The 21,066-nt window shown below is 46.4% G+C and overlaps 1 protein-coding gene and 1 long non-coding RNA gene across 2 annotated transcripts; both read right to left on the reverse strand.

The window, feature by feature from the left end:
• Positions 1-27: 27 nt before the first annotated feature.
• LOC142930631 (protein-arginine deiminase type-4-like) lies at positions 28-14,873 on the reverse strand. The gene is made up of 7 exons (XM_076073627.1): positions 14,811-14,873; positions 14,084-14,286; positions 12,146-12,293; positions 9,543-9,648; positions 8,588-8,670; positions 3,440-3,565; positions 28-2,731 (listed from the first exon to the last, which is right to left on the reverse strand). Exons 1-7 carry the CDS (start codon positions 14,871-14,873, stop codon positions 2,492-2,494), a joined length of 969 nt encoding a protein of 322 aa, XP_075929742.1. The 3' UTR covers positions 28-2,491.
• A 534-nt stretch (positions 14,874-15,407) lies between these two features.
• On the reverse strand, positions 15,408-18,949 carry LOC142930587 (uncharacterized). The gene is made up of 3 exons (XR_012946543.1): positions 17,115-18,949; positions 16,503-16,605; positions 15,408-16,032 (listed from the first exon to the last, which is right to left on the reverse strand). It is a non-coding gene; the product is annotated as an uncharacterized LOC142930587 (long non-coding RNA).
• Between the last annotated feature and the right edge of the window lie 2,117 nt (positions 18,950-21,066).

Raw genomic sequence — 21,066 nt, forward strand, 5'->3', positions numbered from 1 at the left:
TGGCCACAGAAAGTCAAGAACAAAGAACACGTTTAAACAATTTATTGAAAGAAGTGCAACATCAATCAAACACCAATATTTTAACCACATCAATTTGCAGTGGCGATTAATAAAATATAAAAGAGAAATGCACCTGGAAATGAGGCACTTCTCATAAATGTACTACTGATTTTGGTCCATGGAAGGTACATTAAAAAGCAAAGCGAATCACATGACTTGGTGGCCTGTGGTCGAACCTGGCGCCGACGTCTTTTCGATGCCGAGACACGTAGAAGAGAAGCATTTTGAATCAATATCTCCTGTAAACCGGAGTACATTCACAGTCGGATATTGTCAAGAAATTCTGCGCTTTTAATTTAAGCTAAATTCCCAACTCTGAAAGTTTGACGCTCATGCAATGAGCATTAAGTCTCACGTGGCAGAGCGGGTGAGAAAATTCCTCCCTCTGACACGTGGAGCCAGAGGTCACTTCCAGCTGTCTCAGAGGTAGCGCTGCTATATCCTCTTCAGTGAGCCATACCATTACACAAGGGGGGGTTGGTTGTACTGCTGAATGAGACATCCCAATGGATACTTCGTCTCAGACATGATGCAAACAGGGAAATTATGATAACATTTTGTAAAGTTTAAAAGCCATGTAAAACTATTCTTCACATTAATCTAAATCATTGTTGCCACGGCCAATTCGAGTGACGCACACTCGTTACATTTTTTTCTAATTTAAACTTTTCTTATCCAATGCAAAACTGGATGTCAGAGTTAAGTTGATTCTTGGGGCTCTAGTTATCCTTCGATCTCAAAGGATTCGCAAGTCAATTGGGGGATGAATAGGCCTGAATAGGCACGAACATCATACCAGCCACAGTTTTATTAAATGCCTTTCCCTACACAATGTTTGCAATGATTAGGCAAAAGTCTGCTGCAAGAGTTACTTGGCTTAGATAACGCCCTTCGATAAGCCTACTATTTGTTTTTAGTCCTTAAGAGCTGGCACGAGTTACCTGCCTGAAATAATCAAATCACCATATGTGATTACAGCCTGGATTAATACTCACAAGGCAGTTGCCTGAATTGAACCAGCTGAGCAAGCTATGCCAGGGCTGTGCCGAGCCAACCCTGGTGTGACTCGAGAGGTGCTGGGTTGTTTTTCCACTGCACCAGCCAAGACATGCCAGGGCTGTACCGAGCCAGCCCTGGTGGCACTCGGGAGGTTGCTGGGTTGCTTTTCCACTGCAACCAGCCGAGCCATGCCACCGGCATCAAACACAACGAGCAAGTCGAGACGCAGGTAGACAATGTGGTGACGCCGTGTCCTCACCACAGTGTGCCGACTAGCGTCGCATGCGATGAACGAATCATTAGCCCTGTTTAACACGTAGTAGTAGGCTACCTGTTAGATATAAATGTGTAATTCACCCTGCCACCACCCGACACAGCCAATTGGCGAGGTTTGTCACATCAACAAAACATGCCAATTAGTTGCTGCTTCAGCACATTGATGTGGCGAAGAGTAAAAATAGTAAATTGTGGGTTTACTCTCCCAACACAACCGGTGTGCTGTAGTAGTAACAAATTGACACGTTTTGTTTACGTTATAATCTGGATGGAACACTCATTTCTTAAGAACTGCTTTTTGTGTTTCGTTTGTTGTCCTTCCCCGACACCTCCGATAAGCACGGTTGGCTACGTACGGTGCGAAAGAAGTTCAACATACAATCCTTACAAATTGGCTGCGTCGGATGGTGGCGGGTTAATCAACGTATTTATATTTACGCGACCTAACCCAAGCAAAACTCTTTGTGAAGCATTGACCCTGACCCTGTTTGGGCCCGAGCTAGATTCAGATACTTTGTTAGCCCAGGAAATTATGCTTTGGTTGTGGCTCAGCACAGTGGGAAAACCAACCACCTGTACCATCAGTTTAACACGTAGGCTTTCGTGATCAATATTATTCATAATAAAGGTTTTTGGGTTAGATCGCGTTATTTATAAATGTGTCGTAACCCTCTACCACCCGACATGGCCAAACTGTAAAAAATGTGTCACGTTTACAAAGGACAAATAGTTCACTACTTTAGCCTACCGGTGTGTTGAAGAATGAATCAACATCATTTAAAATTTGAGTACGACGTATCACTGGTCATTACATCCAGCTTCATCGGGCAATTCGCCAGAATTGTAAAGCCCTCACTTGCTCCCGGTCTAAAATAGAGCAGCAGGGTGGCATCATCATTTAACTCATTCAGGTGCAGTGATTTCAGGCGGGGGGGGGGGGGGAGGTATTGTAATTATATAATCGATTGGTAATCAGTCAATGGTTATGATTAGTAATGAGTTGTAGATTAGTAATTAGTTGTAATGTGTGTTATTGTAATTATATGCACAATAACACATGCGGGCCTCGCACTGGCTTGGCTCGGACGATCCAGCGGAGGACGGGCCATCGGCATGACGTGGGCTGTCGTCTTCACGCCCAGGGGCTTGACGGGTCTCACAGGGGGTCCACGTCCCACCAGCGGACGCCAGCGAAGGGTGAGCGGCGAGTGTTGGAGCCGCAGTGCACCTCGCCCTGATTGAGGTGGTAGGTCTTCAGGTCGTCGATGAAGTGGCAAGCGAGGCCCAGGGGCTCGAGCAGGGAGCGCACGCGTCTCTCCAGTGGGCACTGCCCGTCCACGTGCGGCCAGAATGGCTTTGGGATGCCCAGTTGCTTGTTGAGCACCACCATGTTCACCTGGGCCACGGAATGGCACGGGAGAAATTAATAAGCCTGTATTTTAACGATGATATAAGGAATAATATACTATTTTGCAGAGGTTCTTAGCAGTCAGTTGTAGAGTATTCCAAGTTGGTCATAGAGGAGTGGGGTAGTTTAGGGTACAGTATACAAAGTATGTATGTACGGTGAACTTATTTCGCACCGTGTGTAGCCAACAGTGCTAATGGGAGGTGCGGGGTAAAGACAACAAACTAAACACAACAACAAGCAGTTCTAAGGAAATGAGTTTCCAGTGGCTGAAGTCACGATCAGCGCAAGCACAACGCGATGGCAGTGGTGGATGGTGAATGTTTACAACTGAGACTGCCACTAGTGTGACCACTTGGCAGCATCGTGAAATAAACAGATCTTAGAGAAGGGCACGGCAAGATGCCAGATGGCTATAGTAAACAAAATTCGGATATTGCCATTTCTAACAGATGCCGGTTTAATGGAGCATTCCGGATGGTAAAGTGCCGAATTGCAGAGCTTTTCCTGTATATACTATTAAAAATAATAATTAAAAAATTAAGCTTCTAATCTCAATGGTCCTCAAACTATTTGTGATGGACAGGTCACTTCTAAAAAAGAGCTATATATATCAGTGGGCCTTACCTGGTAAAATAAAAAAAATAGTTAAACAGTTAAAGAGTGGAGCTTTTGTAACAGAGCAGCCACACGCACCACGTCGGGGAAGTAGGCCTCGGCCTTGCTCTCGTTGAGGAAGAAGAGCACGGGGAGGTCGATGATGTCCGCCTCCTCCAGGCCCAGCTCCCTCTTGAGCACGTCGCGGTTCCAGTCAATGCAGCGCTGCCACCACAGTCGTTGCCATTAATACGCACGTGTGCGTGTGTGTGCGCGCGTGTGTGTGTGCATTTCTTCACAGGTGCTCGCTAACAGCACTTGCCCCAAAAGGCCGTTAAGGCTATATGGGGGATCTTTGTCTTTGTGCCTTACAAAATTGGCGCGTGATTTTTGGCGATTTCAGTGGCGATTTTCTTTTTCTCTCACTAACTTTGACGTCAATTATTTTTTATACGCATGTAGTATTAATAATAACGAACGATAAAAAGTAGAATTCAAAGCCATCAATTGGGGCTGTCTTTGGCCTTATGGAAACAATAGGCTTTTGTATTCTTTGGTTCTTTCGGTAAAGTCACGTAGGTAATAATAGAATAAAATAAAACAAAAATAAAAACTAAATTAAATCATGACGTTTTGGGCGCAACACAAGCGCCCGTCATCAGGTGGAACACAACAGTTAGACACATCTAACTGCAGTGAAACAAGACGCTATGTAAATAAGAGAGGGGTGGGAGGAGCCAAGGTGGGGGGGTGGGGGGTGCGTGGGGCAGGGGGTAGGGCATAGGAAGATCAAAGAGAGAAAAGGGAAGACACTAAACATGCTGCAATGGACAACATGACACTAAACATGCCGCAATGGACAACAACATCATGTAGTTATGATTTTACCTGATTAATAACATCTTTCCAATGATTGCTCAATTTGTATCCATCATCTCAGTTAAAGTTACGTCTATGTTTGTGTATCTGGATGGCTTCATGAACAAACCTTTCATAGTAGCCAGATGGTTTGCAGAGTACCTTGGTCTCGGAAAAAACAATATCATGAGAGCCCACAGCATTATAGCAGTGATCAGCAACTGCGGAGGAATTGGTTTTTCCGTGTTTCAGATCTGACTTGTGCTCGCGGACACGGTCAGAAACATGACGTTTCGTTTCGCCAATGTAACAATCACCACAGATGCAACTTAGTTTGTAGATTCCAGGGTATTGCAAGTCAGGAATGACATCCTTCACAGATGAGATTAGATCACGGATTTTGTGTACTGTACTAAATTGGACCTGGATCTTGCGTTTTGTTTAAGATTTTGGCAACCTTTTTGGTAACGCCATCTATGTATGGTAACGTGATGGTTTTGATCGGAGTCTTAGGGGGTTGTTTCTCCATGGTAGGAGATACAACTTTGCGGATAGTACGGTCCGAGTATCCATTCATCTTAAGGGCCATGTGTACATGTTCTAATTCATTGACCAGGTGGTGTTGGTCAGAGATGCAGTCGGCCCTATGGATCAGTGTTTTGATGAGGGAATTCTTCTGTGCCGGATGGTGGTGGGAATCAGGCTTCAGATAGGAGTCTGTGTGGGTGGCATTCCTTTAGACAGAATGTCCCAAAGAGCCATTGGACCTCCTCTCAAACAGAACATCCAAGAGTGGTAGCTTGCCATCCTTCTACATTTCCATGGTGAATTTGATTGATGGGTGTATGGAGTTAATGTGGTCAAGAAATTGGTTCAATGCTGGTAGGCCATGTTGCCAAATGACGAAAGTGTCATCCACATATCTATTCCACAGGGAACGACATAGGGTGGATGTCTGGATGGCGTCTGTTTCAAATTTCTCCATGAAAACATTGGCTATCACTGGTGACAAGGGGGGACCCATGGGGTATCCTCATTTTGTTTGTAGAAAGTACCATTCCAGGTGAAGTAAGTGTTGATGAGGCAGTGCCTAACCAGCACAGGGACATCAGGGTTCAGTCCATGTTGGACTAAGTCTTCAATTATTGCTATGGTGTCAGTAGGCCTCGGCAAGGTAAGGTAAAAGGTTAAAACAACGAGCCTACCTTTACCCTACCTTTTACCTTACCACAATACAATCACTCTACCCTACCTTTTACCCTTCAGCAGGTAAGGTAAAAGGTTAAAAGCAACGAGCCTACCTTTACCCTACCTTTTACCCTTACCCCACCTTTTACCCTTACCCCATACAAATTACCCGATTACAGGGTAATTACTGGGGTACTGCACATGAAAAAGGTTTATAACAGGTAAATGCTAGGTAGAGTGCTTTATTCATATAGAATACTCTCGATGATTACAATTTTACACGCTTTATTTTAACTCACTGTTGTTGTCCTCAAATCTTGTAACTCAATTTTAACCCACTTTCCAATGTGGTATCGACTGCAAACTTGATATACTTATGTCATACTGATGACGATACTATATTCTATCATTAAAAAATATATATAAGTTTTTATGTTATGTTTCGGCTTGGGTCTAATTGTCCACAGTCAACTGACGTTGGCTGTAATTGGCCACGGTCCCTTACGTTACGGCAAGCTTCGGGGCCACTTCCTGGAGTCGTGGAGTTCTGCCATTACTCATACATTTCATAAAAGCGTGTTTTTAAGAAAGTTTTTTTTAAATATTACTAATTAAATGGAGGCCACGGACTGCGCCACGGAGCTTTTAGCGGTAAACAAGGCACCGTATTTACCGGGTAATACTTCGCGCTACCGTTACCCTACTGGGTAATTCTTCCGAGCTACCTTTAACCCTACCCTTTACCTTACCCCTTGGCATGTCGACACTTTTACTCTTTTACCCGGTAAAAAGGGTAAATTACCTTACCTTGCCGAGGCCTAAGTGTCAGGCACTGGAACCTTGGTAAATGGAGAGACCACATCAAAGCTGACGAGGACATCATCAGGGGATAGTGAAATGTCCTTGATTAGAGAGACCAAGTGAGTTGAATTAAGTACAGCTGAAGTGGTCTTGCCTGTAAAGGGAAGTAAAGTATCCGGCAGAAAACGGGCTAGTTTGTAGGTAGGTAAGTTGATCGTGGACACGATTGGCTGCAATGGGGTACCTTCTTTATGGATCTTGGGAAAACCATAGAATCTGGGTGGTCTAGCAGCCGAGGGTTTTAGGGAGAGCCGTTTGACTGGTTCGATTAGGGAAGTCGAACTGGTAATTTTCTTGTTGGTTTTAGTAGTTAGGCTGTTAGTCAGATCTCTATTGATTTTGGAGTAGCTGCCATCATTGAGTAGGCCCTGGATTTTGTTGTTGTATGTGGTTTTATCCATGATGACAGTGGCATTGCCCTTGTCGGCCGAGAGGATGACTATCTCATCCCTCTTTTTCAAATTTGCGAGTTCAGAGTGCTCATTTTTGCTAATGTTGCTAATGGGTTTCTTAGAATTTTTGAGGATAGTGGCAATTTCAGCTCCAGCAACGTCTGTTTGGATGTGTCCTAAGCCTTTGAGGGCTCAGCATGTTTAGTGTCATGTTGTCCATTGCAGCATGTTCAGCATGTTAGTGTCTTCCCTTTCCTCTCTTTGATCTTCCTACGCCCTACCCCACGCACCCCCCACCCCCCCACTCTGTATCTCCTCCTTGGCTCCTCCCACCCCTCTCTTATTTATATAGCGTCTTGTTTCACTGCAGATTTCTTGCTCAGTTCAGCAGTTGTTTCTAACTGTTGTGTCCCACATGATGACGGGCGCTTGTGTTGCGCCAGAAACGTCGTGATTTAATTTAGTTGTTTTTATTGTTGTTTTATTTCATTTTTTTATCTACGTGACTTTACCGAAAGAACCAAAGAATATGGATCCTTGCAGTCACGAAAACTTAAAATCTAGAATAGGCTTTTGCTCATGAAACGGATATACGGTGAAGTCCTCGCTTAACGCGTGTTCACACACCGCGTTCCTCGCTACGAGAGTTCTGCGAGGGAGCACTCTCGCACACAAGCGGAACGCGCCATGCAACAACGCTGGCTGCTCTCAGTTATAACGTTGACCGCTCCCCATTATAACGTGGACCACGCCCCGTTATAACGTGGTTCCTGAGCGGTCGACGACGAACTACTTTCTTGAGTCGCCCGACTAAGCGGTATGATACAGTAACGCGGAACAATACAGTAACGCGACGGCGTACCCTCATATCAGTTGTATGTCCTACCATCGGATGAGTTAATTATATAAACGTGATTCAGTCGGTTAATTCCTCACTTAATGCATTTACACTGAACGCAGCACTTTTCAGGAATGCATCTACCGTGTAAACGAGGAATTTCTGAACACGAATGAATCCCACCCCCTTAACGAGGCAGGTGTTTGAAGGACACCCTAAAATCGTGTGTGTGTGGTTATCTCTGGGTATCAGTGTGTGTGTGTGTGGTTATCTCTGGGTATCAGTGTGTGCGTGTGTGGTTATCTCTGGGTATCAGTGTGTGTGTGTGTGGTTATCTCTGGATATCAGTGTGTGAGTGTCTGTGGTTATCTCTGGGTATCAGTGTGCGAGTGTGTGGTTATCTCTGGGTATCAGTGTGTGTGGGTGTGGTTATCTCTGGGTATCAGTGTGTGTGTGTGGTTATCTCTGGGTATCAGTGTGTGTGTGGTTATCTCTGGGTATCAGTGTGTGTGTGGTTATCTCTGGGTATCAGTGTGTGTGTGTGGTTATCTCTGGGTATCAGTGTGTGTGTGTGGTTATCTCTGGGTATCAGTGTGTGTGTGTGGTTATCTCTGGGTATCAGTGTGTGTGTGTGTGTGTGTGGTTATCTCTGGGTATCAGTGTGTGTGTGTGTCTGGTTATCTCTGGGTATCAGTGTGTGTGTGTGTGTGGTTATCTCTGGGTATAAGTGTGTGTGTGTGGTTATCTCTGGGTATCAGTGTGTGTGTGTTTGGTTATCTCTGGGTATAAGTGTGTGTGTGTGGTTATCTCTGGGTATCAGTGTGTGTGTGTGTGTGGTTATCTCTGGGTACCAGTGTGTGTGTGTGGTTATCTCTGGGTATCAGTATGTGTGTGTGGTTATTTATGGGTATCAGTGTGTGGTTATCTCTGGGTATCATTGTGTGTGTGTGGTTATCTCTGGGTATCAGTATCTGTATGTGGTTATTTATGGGTATCAGTGTGTGGTTATCTCTGGCTATCAGTGTGTGTGTGTGGTTATCTCTGGGTATCAATGTGTGGTTATCTCTGGGTATCGGTGAGAACAGGTCCACCTCTGGGTGAATACTGTACCTGCACATTATTGTTTTCAGTCGTGATGTTTATGTCATCGAGGATGTCCTGAATCTTCATCTTGCGCTCCAAGGATGAGACAACTGTGGGGGGATCATAGATGGGAAGAGGGTGATCGCGATAGAGGAGATGTGGGAGGTCAGAGGTTAGGTTTCATTGCTTACAGCATTGACTACAACTAGCATTACTGCCTGTTGTAATTACAACTAGCAGTAACTACAACTAGCAATGGTGAAACGTCATACTCAGATTGTAAATGTTGTGGATTTGCTCTCCAACACACCGGTGTGCTGTGCTAGTAACAAATTGGCATGTTCTGTTTACGTGACAAACCTCAATAATTGGCTACGTCGGGTGGTGGCGGTTTTAACGATACATTTATATTTACGCGATCGAACCCAAAAAATCCGTATTATGGATTCTGTTCAATGCAAAACCGGTACCAGTTCTCGGTGCAAATCAATCGCTGCCACCCAAAGAGAGATGCCAATTTCCTGATTGTCCAACTGAAACCCAAGACATGTGGCAGCCCTGACTTTATAATGCCATCCAATGTTTGGTGCTTTACAGTTATATTTCTTGGAAAGGCAAGGATATTTTCCCAAAACGTATTTTTTCTTTCTTTGCAACTCACCAGATGGAAGTCTTTACAAAAGGGTCGGTGCCTCATTTTTCTCTTCTAGTCAATCATGACCCAGAACTTTTATCAGTATTAGAATACAGTCTAGGAAAGGCCTAAGGCCCAATCCACCACGTTTCCATTTTGCCTGCTTTCAGATGCCCTCAACCAGCAGAAGACGAATATGTACCTGCACATTAAAGCTAAACACAAATACGTAGTCGTCCAATGTGCGGGACACCGCTTCATTTAATACCTAGGATCTTGCGCTGCCAACTGCAGCTTCAGCGTCGATGTTTATAAATCTTCAACCTGCACATTTAGTGACGAGCTCACCGTCTGGGCAGCTCTCAAAGAGGCGCCTCTGGCCGTGGCCCTGCTGGTGCAGCTCCTTGAGGAGACGGAGACACGCGTTGGGGCTCGCGAGCAGCAGCCGGAACCCCTGTGTGTCGCACGGCACCACAAGCAAATCGCACACAACAACAACACAAACACGTAGAACACAACGACAATAATAACACCACGCAAAGCACAATACAATTCACCGTAACACAAACACGTCACACACAATGACAACACAACACAATGCACAGCAACACAAACACATCGCACACAACGACAACAACAACACAAACACGATGAACAACGGCAATAATAACACCACACAAAGCACAACACAATGCACGGCAGCACAAACGCATCACACACAATAACAACACCGCACAATGCACAGCAACACAAACATATCGCACACAACGACAACACCGAAAGCGCACAACACCGTACAACAACACAAACATCGCACACAATGACAACGACATCAACACAAACACATCGCGTACAACAACGACAACAACAACACAACACACAACAACACAAACAGACAAAGATCGTTAGCAGCCCCGCCGTTGGGCAGGGGCCTCCCACCCGCGTCTTCCACTCTTCACAATCTCTTTGCCACCTCCATCTCGGGCATTCCTCCAAACTGCATCTCATCCCACAATCTCATTTTCCATCTTTATTTTTCCTTCCAATCTTCAGCCTTAGTTCCTTTGGTAATGTTTCCCCATCTCTCATCCGATGTGCGAGCAATATCAGCCCCCCACTGGAAGCCCTGCGGCCACCTTGTGCCACTGATGACGCCGTCACTCGTCGTCACCGAGGTCGTCACTCTGGACATCTTTGTGAAAAAGAGCTTTGTAGCTCATCGGATTCTTCCAATAAAAATAATTCAGATTCTGATTCTGAGGGTCGCGCGTCTTGAAGGCCGGATGCCTGACAGCTGCCATTGGAAAATGCATGCCGCTAAAATGATTATTTTAAAAAAATCTGTCTTCTAATTGATTTTTCTAAATCTCACACAAACCCTCCTATTAACTCCTTTTTAAAGATCTTATTATCTTGTTCAAGTAAAAAAAAGATCAATGGTCATCTATTTGCATATTCTCCAAATTATAAGAGACAGTTTTTTTCTCCCCGTACTTTAAAACAACATTTCCAGGTGCATCTTATTATTCAGTTTTCGTGTGTGTGACCAATATAACTTTATTGACACTGGGCACATGTTTAGAGTGCATCGGACCTTGCGAGTCTTTTATAATGATGAGACTATGGTATACCTTCAATAGTGCTGTTTGTTTGCTCACCCCTTGGCATTTTGGGCCTGTGCTTAGCAACCACAATAATAACAAAATAACGCATGTATATAGACATTGTGCATGCACGTGCGCTCGCATATACAGGGTGCTTAAAAAAATGTTTAACACGTCTGAGAATTTGCAACAATGCCACAAGAAATGTGCATCCAGGCTCTGGAGACCACCTGGAGATGATTCCAGGCATGTGTTGACAATGATTGCGAACAAGTGGAGACTCTTTCACATTTTTAAGCTATTAACATTACATTTTGGTATCATGTTACAGTACCTTATCCGTTATTTTTTAATTAAAAACGATGGTCCCATGTAAGTGTTAACGTGTTTTTGAAGCGCCCCGTACTCGAGGCCAGCGGTACTCCACGCCAGCGGTTCCCAACCCTCTTTCCCAACCTCCAAATATTTAGCGGAACACCACACGCTGCAACCACTAGTTATTTGAAATTGTGCATTTCCTCGGTGAGGATGTTATTATTTATCTTTTTTTCCACGGGACCCCCACCCCACCATAGTAGCCTCGCGGACCACAGGTTGGGAACCACTGCTCGAGTTTAAAAATCCATGCATGGTCCTGCCCCACCCTCGTCTTGCTTCTCTCGTCTCTTACTCCTCTGTTACATCCTATCCTCTATGCTCCCAGTCTCTGCGGTCCCTCTCCGTGCCGCCCTCACCATCCTGCACCCAGCCTCGCTCTCTCGTTCCTTGTCCCTTCTGGCTCCCCTTCACTGGGAACAAACTCCCACTGCACGCGGAACAATCGTTGCCAGAACAACCAGCTGCCGCTCCTCCCTTAAATCCCATCTCTTCTCCCCAGTCCAATCTACTACTGCTGCTGCTACTAAACTAACCTGAAATTTAATTAAACCATTATTTTACCAGGTGAGGCCCACAGAGCTATGTAGTGCTTTTTCATTAGTGGCTAATCACATTGGCATTTATTGCAGCCAAATGCTTTAAAAGCATATTGATTCTAAACGTGAAGGACCCGGAGACAAATCCTCGTGACCACAGGAAGAACATGCAAACTCCAAATATACAGCAGGCATCAGGGTCAGTATGAAATCCACTACCTCCTCTACACCAGGTAAGGTAGTTAAAATCTTGCCACCGTGGCGCCTCCCTGTCCCCCACCCCCCAGCTACTACCAGACCTACCCCAACCCCCCCCTTAACCTCTCCCGCCTGTCCTCCTAACCGTCACCTAAACTACACCACCACTTTCTAAATCGCAACAACCACCATCATCTCCCGTGTAATCGGAGGACAGTTCACCATCACGCCAAACCTTGCGGTCGGGCGCCGGCACGAAGCTCATGAACTCGTCGACGTGGCCCACGCTGAGCCAGTCGCTGTAGAGCTCAACGGGCGCCTGCACCTGCTGCGCGAACAGGAACTCGCGCACGGCGCGGGCCATTTTGCGCCCCGCGCGCTCTCTGCAGGGACGGGACCACATACGAGACAAGCGGGGCGGGGCGGGTCAGGGCGGGTCGGGATGTCACACCTGGGCGACAACGACGGGCGACGGAGTCAGGGGGATAAGGGGACAGGAGGTGGAGAGGGAATGCGGTGAATGGGACGATCCTGCGAACGAGGGACCCATTTGAGCTCGAGGTGGTGCGTGGCACGTGCCTGTAGTCCCGCCACTCTTAGAGTGATTGGTGCAGCGGCGGCGTGGTTGGCTTGGGCCCTGGTGAAAATAATTAATTGGGCCCCCCCATCCCTCCATCTTCAATTGTCCCCCACTTTGTATCATAAATCGTTACAACTCAATTATGAAGCTGTTTCATGACCGTTCCCCTCTTGTCTGTGTGTGTGTGTGTGCGAGCTGCTTAATGAGCTCATTCTTTACGTTTTCTGGCTTTCTGCCGAGTTCGGTTATGATTCTGAATCATACTATACAGTGTTGTTATGTTAAGGTTTGGTATTGAGCGGTATGCCACGTTAATTTAAAAAAATATCGCACGATATGCTGCTAGGTGTGTACAAGTTATTCGTATGCTGGTGGTCACATGGCTATATATTTTTTTTGCTCTCAGGAAGCCACTAGAGCTATGCCCTTTCAAATCGAAATTGAAAAATAATTCTTTAAAACTGATTTTTGTACTTAGTTAATCCTGCAATCTCAAATGTAAATGATGTATAAACCTGAAAAGTTTGCATCTGAACTTCAATCTTTGATTAGTTTGTTGTCCTTCCCCCACACCTCCGATTAGCACGGCTGGCTAACATACGGTGCGAAAGAAATTAAACGTACACACCTATATACAACAGCTGGACTCCTCTGGCTTATCGGCAGTGCCTTCCCTGTGACGGCACCAGAGAAGGTGTCGGTCCAGCGATGTTGGTAAATTGTCACGATTCAGCATCGTGACCAAACTCGCCCGTTTTTTGTGTAGATGGTACCCCGTTTGTATTTTCTCGTTTATTTCTCTGTCTCATTTGTTGCAGTTTTTTCTTGACGATGGGTGTTTGAGGAATCGCCGATTCCAATACAATTGTTGCATTCAACGGCGAGCGCACGTCCAAATGTGCTTTCATGTGAATTCCAGTCTTGCGCAAGAGCAATTTTCGACGTCCGCTCGCCACGAAGAGAGTGCTTCGGGAGGAGGCAGCTTTGCCATTTTCTCCCATTGAAGAGGGCGAGGGCTACAGTGGTCCACTATATACTTGAACTGATTAAGGCTAGTGCAAAGGAGAAAGCTATTTTTACAAGTGGGCTAATGGGGGGGGGGGGAGGGGGGTGAAGATAACCGTACAAATGAGATAGAATAAACGTGAAAAAAATTAAGCCCAAATGAAGTGGAGGGGGTGGAGCTGGGGTGAGGAGGTGCATTGCGAGATGAACCAGCCAACCCGAGTTCGAATCCCGGCCATGTTCAACATCGGTAAAAGAGCGTTAACCTGAACCGGGCCTGGCCCATTCCCACTCACCAAACGTGAAGGATGGTGGAAACAACCCCCTGTGATTAACATTGGTGTGGAGTGGCCTTAATGCGGAAGATTTTTTTTTTAATGCAGCAAGGCAGTCGATTTCTTCCTTACTTTCTGAAAACATGGCGAAAAATAATGACTGAAGAAGAATCGGCTCTTGAATCAAATCGCGGCCGCCGACTGAATATTCATCGAGTTATTGAAGAGGTTCGGGGGGAGAGGGGGGGAGGTGAATCATTCCATGCGGCGACCCCCAGAATGAGAGAGGGAGTGAGACACCCAGCAGACTCACCCGGGGAAGGCGCTGCCGATGATGATGCGCCCGAGTGGATATTTCTTGCCCCTCACGATGACGGGGGGCGACACCTCAAGGTTTCCGAACGAGTCCAGGCTGTTCACCCATTCGCCTCTCCGTGTCTTCCGCGTCACGTAGCCAAAGTCCTTGCCCTGAGACGCCGGCCAGGGCAGAGAAACACCATGGTGGCGAGATATTAACTACCTCGCCTGGTATGCTGGAGGTCGTGGTTTCGATCCCGATCCTGATGCTTGTTGTATATTTGGAATTTGCATTTACTCTGTCTCCATGGTCTTGTGGATTTTTCTCCGGGTCCTCCGGTTTTCCCCTGCACATTAGGAACATGCAGTTCAGAGTATTTGGCTGCTACAAATCTCCACGTGATAAGCCACTTCGTTGAGCTATAATTTGTGGCCAGGTCGCTTCCGAAAAAGAGTCATATAGCTCAGTGGGCCTTACCTGGTAAAATAAAATAAAAATGTTGGTTTTAGTTTTAAAACATAAAAGGCTCACAGACTGAAGGGCTATAATCTGTTGGAATATTACACGTTGAAACAGACCATGGTTCATTTACATTATTACCCACAACTAGTGACATAGGTGCATAATAAATTGAGTAAAGTCTCTGAAAAGTTCACGATTTGAAAAAGAGCTATAATTGCTCAGTAAGTCTTACCCCAGTCCAATTGCCTCCACGGACTCATCCCTGCATGCCCCGTCTCACTCCATCCTCTCTCATCATCCCCTCGGTTCCCCTCCACGCCCCCTCCTGCTGCTCCCCTCTCATCTCACTCTACTCTCCTCCGCACGACCTTCCCATTGCTCCCTTTCTTTCTGTCCTCACCATACTCCCCCCTGTGTATAGGAGGAGACGATGCATTTCGTGGGTAACAAGCAATTCCTGTGAATGGGTCACTGTATGATGTATACAGTAGTCCCTCGTTAACACTGACATCGATTAATTATACCTATCAACCTGTTATCAGTGCCTACCTTATTTCAGACCAATTCAGACAGTATTGGTCACCCCGTGCCCTTATAAAGGGCGAAACACAAACAAATAGAAACAAAATTTTGCCCGCATGGAAACGGCTGTACGCCGTATGGACCTGAAAACTTAATTTCCCTGTACAAGAATATGGGTAAACCGTATGGGTTGACAGGTATGTTTAATGTTTTTTAATCGGTTCACGTTTCACCTCCTATAGGACCCCTATGGTTCCGACTGACGTTAACATGTTGATTGATGGTAATGTTTACGTTCTGCACCCCGCGTGCAGAACGTAAACATTACATGACTGGTACCGTCTTCCTGTTTCAGGAGAAACCCAATTTTCTGATATACCATGATAAGTCCACCCGTTCGCCCAACTTAACGCCATTCGATTTTTTTTTATCTCTGCGATTTTTTAAATAAAGTCTACAACTAGCAAACCAAGGGACCTTGAAGAGCTTAAACATGCTACTGTTGTTGATGTTGCTGTGTCATCATCCATCCCCTACAGCTGTGTTGGAAAATGTTTTCTCAGGGTTTGAACACTGAATTAGTTTGATTATAGTGAATTATTGATCATAGTAAATGATGGACGACGTGGAAGTTTATTAATAATCCGATAATATCTAATCAATACCATAACATTTTAAATAAACTAAAAACTCCTAAGCCATATTAAATTAATGTCAGTACCTCGAATAACAATAAAACTACTCAACATTATTTTTGGTCTATTATTTTTCGGACACCCTGTATGCTTTTTAATCCGCGATTCGCGAGGCAGTGTGCATCGCTTTCTGCCATGGAAGCGTAGCCAGCAAGGGCTGGGTGGGGTCGACGCGGTTACCGTTAGAAGGATCGGCACGGCCTTTAGTTCGCGGTCCCGCGGGGAGTCGAACACGACCGGTATGACCTTGGTGGGACACTCGCAGTAGCCAAACTCCATCTCGTCCTGCACGTGAACAAAGAGAAACGTCAATTACCCCACCCCCACGAAACCTCGCTGAGTGAATGGAGCAGCGTTGGTAGCGAGTGAATCCACCGGCGGATTAAGGCCTCCCAACGTCGCACTAAGACGTTTGGTTTGTTTGACCATACTTCACCGTGCAGGTGGAGTGCAGGCTGAAGGGTGGGCCCTAGGACCAGTTCGGTTATCACTCACCACTGATGTTAGCTGTCATGAGGAAATCGAACTTGGGTCGCCGGGTTCATAACCCAGTGCTCTCACCACTGCACCACTGCTCCATCAGAACTGCAGCATTATGAGATTCTAATCATCTTCGACAGATGAGCTCACCCTGTGTGCTTACCACTATGAATGAGAATTGAACTCAGGTCACTGGGTTAGTAGTGCAGCACGCTAACCGCTACTCTACGGCTCCCCACACACCTCAGTACTCTCTCTTACACACTGACACTCACCTGCATCCACACGTCCATCTTGACCTGTATTTCAATTGGCGTGCACCCGGCCAGGTGAGCGAGGGTGGTCATCTGCTTTATGAACACCGCATTCGAGTCGACCCTGGGGTGACAAAGACAAAGATCCCCCGTATAGCCTTAACAGACTGTAGGGGCAAGTGCTGTTAGCAAGCACCGATGAAGGCCGGCACAGCACACGAGGAGGTGGGTGGCCAGCACTACACCAACACACACTCTTCCACACACCTTTGTCTCCCTAGTGGTGACGTTTACACATTGCACCAGCTACTCCTTTGAGGCTAAGTCGACCTAGGGGAGGTCCAGGACCGGTAAAAATATTCGCTATCACTGGTGTTGGCTGTTAACGGGAATCGAACCTGGGTTGCCGGGTTTGTAGCACAGCGCACTAAACTGCTACACTTCCACTCCCTACTAACCCTGGGGTGAGCACACAACCACGCAAACACACAACCACGCAACCACAGAACCATGCAACCGCTCACCATGCAGAGAGGATACACCACGCATCACACGCCACCGCATCTAGGCCCGGTTTAATTTATTTTTGGGATTAACATAAAAATCAGGAACGTATCCCTACTCCCCAGATACCTTGACATGAAGACCTCCAGCGCCGGCTGGGTATTTGGAGTCATGATCCACGGAGCCACACGAAAAACCACGCTGTCGGTGAAAATCGGCGTGCTCTGTTTGCCCTGGCAAAAGCGAGAAAATAATACTATAGCGTCACAAAACAACCTAACCCATAATGTTCATAATGATGGTTTTGGGTTAGATCGCGTAACAATAAATGTGTTGTAACCCTCCACCACCCGACACAGCCAATTGGTAAGGGATGTGTCATGTAAACAAACGCCAATTAGTTCCAACTTCAGCCCACCGGTGTGTTGGAGAGTAAATCCACAACATTTACAATTTGATTACGATGTTTCACTGGTAATTACATCCAGCATCATGCGCCATTTGCCAGAATAGCCTATCCCACTTCACTTCCCATAGATGGATCACTGATGTCAAGATGTGTCCAGACACCTGGATAAAAAATAAATCGCAACGTTCGATGGCCAGCCAAAAAGCCGACTGCTGCGAGGATGACCGAAGTCTGCGCGATGGTTTATGCTCCTCGACAAGAAAGATGGATGCACGGGGATAGTTGCTGCTCGGTTGCTGCTGCTGCTGGTTCTGATGCCCACTCACCGGCAGGATGCTCTGCAGGAGGCTGAGGTGGAAGTGAACGAATCCGTTGAAGTCGCCGTCCGGGAAGCTTAGCCCCTCCACGAAGAGGTTAACCTCTCCGCCACGACCCGGGTACTCGAACAAGTAGCTCGACTTTCCCGGCCCCAGCGAATGGCTCTCCGTGCCTATCACCTTGCTCAGATCTCAACACCACCGAGGCAACGACAACGTGTCAACCAGCGAGTGTCCTTCACTTGACATGTCCTCCGTCACGTTTACAAGCTTGTGATGGTTGTCCGATCTCAGAATCAAGAGTAGGATTCAGACTGGAGAGTGCAGTAAAACCCTTTCTATCTGCGAGGATTACGTTGTTGAAAATGCTCGCGAATGCAGAAAAACCTTTGTTCCAGTGGGGGAAAAGCGGGGTGAAGTTCCTGGAATGAGTGAACATAGGGAGGAAATGGTAAGTGTTTAATAACTATGACTACAATAAATAAATAACATTCAGAAGTACGACGTTTTTTAAAATTTCCTTTGATAATGATGATGATTTGACAATGATAGAGGTGGTGGTGGTGATCTCCTCGGGAGATGCAGGGGTTTGATAACAACGCAGCACAGCTGTTATCAGTTCAGCACTGGGGAGCGCAAGCCGCAACACTCTCCCTGATTGCATTCGCGTTCTTTTTAATGGACCGGACAGTCGAATCGTTTAAAGATTTGGTATAAGTACGTATATGAAGTAAAAAAATCCACAAGAGTGAGTTTAGAGCGGGATTACTGCAAGACGTGAGGACTATGTGGGCAGCCGAGGGGGCATACCTGATCTTTGCAGACAGTTTCAAATGTAGTAACATTCTGTGCTCACCTCCCTAGTGTCGATGGTTTGTAGGCACTACGCACACTCGCGAATACTGGAGTCCGGCGGGTCGCGAAGAGGGAAAAATGGATACATTTAGAAACTCGCGAATATGTGAAACTTGCAAATCCAGAACTCGCGCTTAGTGAGGATTTCTTGTATTTGGATTGAGGACTGCCTCAGGATACCAGCTACCATAGGCTTGAGATGCCAGGTAACCAGGAGATAGCAACGCAGCTACAGAATGTATGAAGTGAAGTCGTGAGTCGTAAGGAATGAACTTGCGGACCGTATCTCTCTTTAAATACACCTTGATGCTAAATGCAGAGGGAAAAAAAACCGGAGGACCCGGAGAAAAATCGACGCAGCCACGGGAAGAGAGACATGCAAACTCCAAATATAGAGAAGTCAGGGTCGGGATCTTACCCACGAACTCCTGTATACCCAGCGAGGTTGTTAACATATCCTAGCCACCGTGCAAAGTGATTATAGACAGGCGTCAGGGTTGGGCTTGAGCCCACGACCTCCTGTATCCTGTATACCAGATGAAGTAGTTAACATCTCTTAGCCACTGTGGCGCAGTGCTCCGTTGGGTCGATGGGCCTCTCACCAGGTACGTAGAAGACGCCGGCGTGCTGCGACTCGAGGCTGTGCAGCTGGAGACTGTAGCCGGGCGGCAGCTTGGCGGGACCTCGGGTACGAACCAGCATGGGCGACATGTCCTGCAGGTCTGTCGGGGGATGGTCACATGCGGCGGCATAGCGATCATCACCCATCAGCTCATTAGTGACACAGTGATTATCACCCGTCAGCTCAGTGACACGGTGATCATCACCCGTCAACTCATTAGTGACACAGCGATCATCACCCGTCAGCTCATTAATAACACGGTGATCATAACCCGTCAGCTCTTTCTGAAGCCAGCATCGCAGCTTCACTCGATCTCATTCCCTCTTCTCATTCCTCTCTTTCTCCACTGCATCTACCCAACCTCGTTCCTGGTCTTCCCTCCTCCCAGTTTCCCTCCACTTTTGTGGGCACCGCAACATGGCTCCCGCGACGCTTCGTCGACACCCAAGGCCTCACGCCCCTCTAGGGGGAGCCCTTCTAAAGCAGTGGTTCTCATACTGGGGGGTACTCGGGGGTACAAGCAGTGCCAGATTAAGCTAGTGCGGGGCCTGTAGCATATGTTATAAAGGGGCCCTAAATATGAAAACACAATTTTTTTACTTGCATAGTAACGTCATTGTATTTTTTAGTTTGCTATACAGCCAGATAATACGACAAATCGCTAACCTTTAAACACCCAGTCATTCATAAAAGTTGAAGTCGGTATAGTACTATAATAATAGAGAATCACTGAACCGGAATTGATAGCTTCAAAGCATTTAGCGCGGGGCCCTTGAAAGTGCTGGGCCCGTAGCTAATGCACGTGTAGCTACTGCACGTGTAGCTACTGCACGTGTAGCTACTGCACGTGTAGTAGCTACTGCACGTGTAGTAGCTACTGCACTTGTAGTAGCTACTGCACGTGTAGTAGCTACCGCACGTGTAGTAGCTACCGCACGTGTAGTAGCTACCGCACGTGTAGTAACTACCGCACGTGTAGTAGCTACCGCACGTGTAGTAGCTACCGCACGTGTAGTAGCTACCGCACGTGTAGTAGCTACCGCACGTGTAGTAGCTACCGCACGTGTAGTAGCTACTGCACGTGTAGTAGCTACTGTAATAGCCACTGATACAGATACTACATGTGTAGCTACTACATGTGTAGCTACTACATGTGTAGCTACTACATGTGTAGCTACTACATGTGTAGCTAGACATGCTCCTCGGATAATCCCGCACTGGGTACAGGTGGCAATGTCCCAGGGGGTACCTGAGGTGATTTATCAATGAGAGTCATTGAGTAAATAATCTTAGATGAGTCTGCCAATATAAAATAACCAAGATGAAATTTATATCCATATGGTAACCCAAAACGTTATGAAAAACCTTTCTAAACTCACCGATCGTAAACAATGTGGGTTTCCAAGATAACCAGCGAGCGCGAACAAATTACCTCGCATGTTGCACAGCGTCCAATTAATTTTCTTTTATGCACTTGCAGTTACTACCTAGTTAGGATACCTCACGAAATGGACAACTGGTTCAAATATTGATGTCCATTATTCATACATTTATTTCTCAGAACCATGTTTAGTCGAGCAAGGAGCTTGTGCTCGTATGAAACAAAATTCAACAAGGGGGTCACAGAAGTAGCCAATCGAAGGTTGAGAACCACTGATCTAGAGGGCGTTTACGCATGTCACACGTCACACATTTTTTGTGCATTTGTATTATTAAAGAATAAAAACGCTCAGCAGGTCGTCAATGAGGAGCACGGAGAAAGCGAAGCGGCGTGAGGTGGAGATTGGAGTTTGCATGTCTCTCTCTCTCCCCGTGGTCGCCTGTGGATTTTTTTCCGGATCCTCCGGTTTTTCCCTCAAACATTTCAAATCAACGTCA

The sequence above is a fragment of the Petromyzon marinus genome, chromosome 42 (assembly GCF_048934315.1).
Source record: "Petromyzon marinus isolate PM22_M1 ecotype Great Lakes invasive population chromosome 42, UKy_Petmar_22M1.pri1.0, whole genome shotgun sequence".
Lineage (NCBI taxonomy): Eukaryota > Metazoa > Chordata > Hyperoartia > Petromyzontiformes > Petromyzontidae > Petromyzon > Petromyzon marinus.

Coding starts and splice junctions, on each gene's coding strand:
- LOC142930631 (XM_076073627.1), bottom strand. CDS start 14,873: ATGAGAGGGGAGCAGCAGGAGGGGGCGTGGAGGGGAACCGAGGGGATG. Junction 12,294..14,083: donor ATCGGCAGCGCCTTCCCCGG/GTGAGTCTGCTG, acceptor CCGTCCCTGCAG/AGAGCGCGCGGGGCGCAAAA. Junction 9,649..12,145: donor TGCCGGCGCCCGACCGCAAG/GTTTGGCGTGAT, acceptor TGCGACACACAG/GGGTTCCGGCTGCTGCTCGC.